Source organism: Pyrus communis, chromosome 8 (genome assembly GCF_041283825.1).
Source record: "Pyrus communis isolate YQ-2024b chromosome 8, ASM4128382v1, whole genome shotgun sequence".
Lineage (NCBI taxonomy): Eukaryota > Viridiplantae > Streptophyta > Magnoliopsida > Rosales > Rosaceae > Pyrus > Pyrus communis.
In genome coordinates, this window is record NC_142572.1 from 13,583,162 (window position 1) to 13,587,016 (window position 3,855).

The 3,855-nt window shown below is 37.4% G+C and overlaps 1 protein-coding gene across 1 annotated transcript; it reads right to left on the reverse strand.

Moving 5' to 3' along the window:
* Positions 1 to 499: 499 nt before the first annotated feature.
* LOC137717296 (cysteine-rich receptor-like protein kinase 29) lies at positions 500 to 3,401 on the reverse strand. Its single transcript, XM_088698311.1, has 7 exons — positions 2,555 to 3,401; positions 2,197 to 2,319; positions 1,897 to 2,015; positions 1,604 to 1,814; positions 1,227 to 1,464; positions 938 to 1,088; positions 500 to 826 (listed from the first exon to the last, which is right to left on the reverse strand). Exons 1-7 carry the CDS (start codon positions 3,384 to 3,386, stop codon positions 500 to 502), a joined length of 2,001 nt encoding a protein of 666 aa, XP_088554437.1. The 5' UTR covers positions 3,387 to 3,401.
* Between the last annotated feature and the right edge of the window lie 454 nt (positions 3,402 to 3,855).

A 3,855-nucleotide genomic window follows, 5' to 3' on the forward strand; every position in this document is an offset into this window, starting at 1 on the left:
AAGCTAATCAATTTTTTTTTTTTTTCATCTCTGCAACTCAAGCACAACAACCCCAAAAAAAAAAAAAAAACAAAAATCCACTTCATAATTTTTTCTGGTAAAAAATCCACTTTATAATCAAATTCATTGGCACGTTTAACATAGTCTTATTAGGCGGTGGATCTCACATATGATCCACTTGATGACTTTTGAGTTTCAAGGAGAAGAGAGAATACACAAGTCAAAGTGAAACAAATTTTGAGTTTCAGTGAGTAAAGTGGTAACTTTTGGGTTATGGAGATAAGGTAAGATCAAAATCGAGTTTCAAGGAGTGTACTTAAAAATAAGCTTTAATTTATGTAGATTATCGCTCGAGTACAAAAAAGAAAGGCCAATTGACCCCAATCACTTAAGATTAATCGGAAACTGTATACCAAAACAAGGAATCACATTTACATAACAACATAAACATTTCATTGCATCATCGATCAACTAGTGAAGTTGTAACTTGGAATCGAAGCTATCCATCTAGCACATATTCTACAGAGTTGCTTTTAGACAGATCTAACCTTATCACACCTGAATTATCCTTCCATCGCAAAGACGTATCAGATGAGGATTCAATGCCACCATCCATATAAAATGCTGGTTGTGAGGGTACTGGAAGATCCAGAGAGTAGCTAGTAAGCATGAGAATAACTGTAGCCATGGTTGGCCTATCAGCTGTATTTGGTTGCACACATAACAATCCTATGTGGATGCATCTCATTATTTCTGGTATTGAACCACTCTTCGATATGGGATCTATTAGATTTGAAGCTGTGTCCTCCTTCCAACTTTTCCAGGCCTGCATAAGTTTGTGAATTGTTAGAAATTAACAAAGTCAGATAGGACCTTTCATTCGTTAGTTTAATCTGAATAAATTGCAGGGATATGTATAACTCTTTGTGTTACTTACATAGCTTAGAAGGTCCTCCACGTTCCCACCACGACGGAAAGAACTATTTTTCTGTCCAGTAATTATCTCCAAAACTAACACACCAAAGCTATACACGTCAGACTTAACAGAAAAGTGTCCGCGCATTACATATTCAGGTGCCATATAACCACTGCATATCAACAAAAGCAGGTTTAACATTTGTCATGGTCATGCCCAAATTATATTGTTGTGTGTTCTTAATTTACTTGATATGTTAAATGACATGAGCTTTGAGATTATAAGCCATACAAGATCTGCTAGTACTTACTACGTCCCTACAACTCGATTGGTAGCACCTTGTGTTTGATCAAGATCAAACAATCTTGCCATTCCAAAATCTGCAATTTTGGGTTGCATTTCTCCATCTAACAAAATGTTACTTGCTTTCATATCACGATGAATTATTCTAAGACGAGAATCTTCATGAAGGTAAAGGAGTCCTCGTCCAATTCCTAATATGATCTTGTAGCGACTGTCCCAGTCCAAATGTGTGCTCTTGACCGGATCTGCACATTCAAGCAAGAAGACTTTTGTAATGACTGTTAATGACGTTCATAGCAGTGTACTCATTTTGGAAAGCATGTACATAGAAGAATTTACCATACATTCCAAAATAAAACCAGAAATCCAAGTTCCTAACCCTACCAAATATGAAGTGATCGAGGCTTGCATTTGGGACAAACTCATAGATAAGAAGCCTTTCGTTTCCTTCCAAGCAGAAACCAAGGAGCCTAACTAAATTGCGGTGTTGAAGTTTGGCTACTAACGTGACCTCATTTTTAAATTCTATATCTCCTTGTGCAGAATCCCTAGAAAGCCTTTTAACCGCTATATCTTCTTGGTTCAAAAGCCTACCCTGCATTCAACCACCATCTGAATGTTAACTTATTTCTCACAATAATCATTTAACTGACATCTTTAGTGATACGATTCATTACCCTGTAAACAGTACCAAATCCACCTCGTCCAAGCTTATTTTCTTCGGAAAAGTTATTTGTAGCCGTTCTTATGGAGCCAAAGTCGAACTGCAAGGCTTCTGTATTAAGAATTTCATCTCCTTCTTTGCATGAGAGAGAAGCAATATGAAACCAAAAACTAAATAAGGCCATTGCACGCTTATTTAATTAAAAAGATACATATATGTTAATATTTGAGTTTAAATTCTTATATCAATAGTAGGTGTTCCATGAGGCCATTCTGTTTCATGGAAAGTAAAAGCTAACTGAACTAAAACTTACCTCCAAGTTTTTCCTTCATCTTCTTCACTCTCAGATAAATGCAGATTGATATAATTAGTACCAGGGAAACAACAACTGCGACAACCGTAATGATCACAGTCCGAGAAGTTTTACTCTTCTTTCCTGCACAAATCAGAAATATAGCTTATCTGATCATATCGGATTATATATGGGCCTGAATTTTCAATTATCTAAATCTTTTCTATCACTAGATATAACGAATGATAATTTATTAAACTTCGAGACCAAGTTACAAATTAATTTGTTTCTAGTTGGTGCTACAATCCGAAGGAAAGAATCAGACATATTAAACCACATTTTTTTTTCAAAGAGTAATGGGATTTGACGTATATAATACCTGCTGGAATCGCAGTATTGGCCGGTGGTGTTGCCAATGGTGGGGATGGTGGTGGTGTCCCATTTGTTTGTCCAACAAAGGGGAAATTTTCATACCTTAAGCTACAACTTGGGGTCACAGCTCTCACACCAAGTGATCCATTACAACATGATCCAAGACCTCCCGAAGCATACTCTAAGCAATCAATACAACTTTGCTCGGACAAATCTGGGGTGCACTGAACAAGACCATATATTATTATATTAGAACTTGGAATGGTTGCGTTTCCTGATGCAAACTTCCGAAGATCACCACTCGTTGCTGCTTTGCCTCCTAGTCCATTAAATAAGCGAGAAAGCTCTTGATTGAATGCATCAAAGCCCGTGGATACATTGTCTACATTCCAAGCATTGTAAGCCGGACTAATTTCCATTATGCCATATATGGAGCGGTTTGAGTAGCGTAACATACAATTGGGTAACCATCCAATTGCCTCCTTCTGATTAGAACAATTATTCGTGAGACCGTTCGCAGCGTCAGAAAGGCAGGTACCGCAAGTTCCCTTTGTAATATCTCCTCGACAGAGCCCGATTGCATAAACTCTGTCGTTGTTTTTGCCAAGGGAGGAATTGTAAAAGCCGTAGCCGTTGTTGGCATCGAATAAGGTGGAGAGGAGGCTATTGAGGTTTGTTTGATAGGTGCTGCCAGTGGTGTAGTTGCCTTTGTCGTTAAAACAGTAGGCTGCTGGAATTCTATGAGGTCCAAGATGGGCTTGAGTGAAATTAACGTTGATGATGAGTAACAAAATTTGCGTACAAATGGACGATAATCTGATTAATCTTGAGGAAACCATGGCAAAAGTAAAAAGAATAATGTGATCTTCAACTGCATAAATGCTAATTAAAAGCCAATGGGAAGGATATTCTCACGAGTTCTTGAGTATTTTAATTGATTGAAATATTGATTGGAATGGGTGTGGTGTGACTTCTGATTAAGACAGGGCGATCGTTTCAAGGTTTCACTCTAGTGTGACTTCTAACTAAGACAATGTTGGCAGTCATTTTAAGGTTTAACTCTGGTGTGGCTTCTGACTAGGACAACATTGGCCGTCATTGGAGGAGGATTCTGTCCCCTTAATCTCTCTCTCATTCCTTTGCCTTCAATTTGAAAGATTAAGATTAAGTCACGTTATCATCTTATATTGATTTTTTTTTATAGATACAAAAGGACAAAAAACAAAGTTTGAGAGAAGGGAAGGGAAGGAAATGGAAATAGAATGGAAGAAAATCCGATCCCTTGAAACAATCCAATCCAAGTTCTTA

What these genes read in the sequence shown, in the direction of transcription:
- LOC137717296 (XM_088698311.1), bottom strand. Translation starts at nt 3,386, where the DNA reads ATGGTTTCCTCAAGATTAATCAGATTATCGTCCATTTGTACGCAAATT. An exon ending in CAATACTGCGATTCCAGCAG is followed by an intron (nt 2,320 to 2,554) that starts GTATTATATACG and finishes TGATTTGTGCAG; the next exon opens with GAAAGAAGAGTAAAACTTCT. An exon ending in TGGAGGACCTTCTAAGCTAT is followed by an intron (nt 827 to 937) that starts GTAAGTAACACA and finishes AAACTTATGCAG; the next exon opens with GCCTGGAAAAGTTGGAAGGA.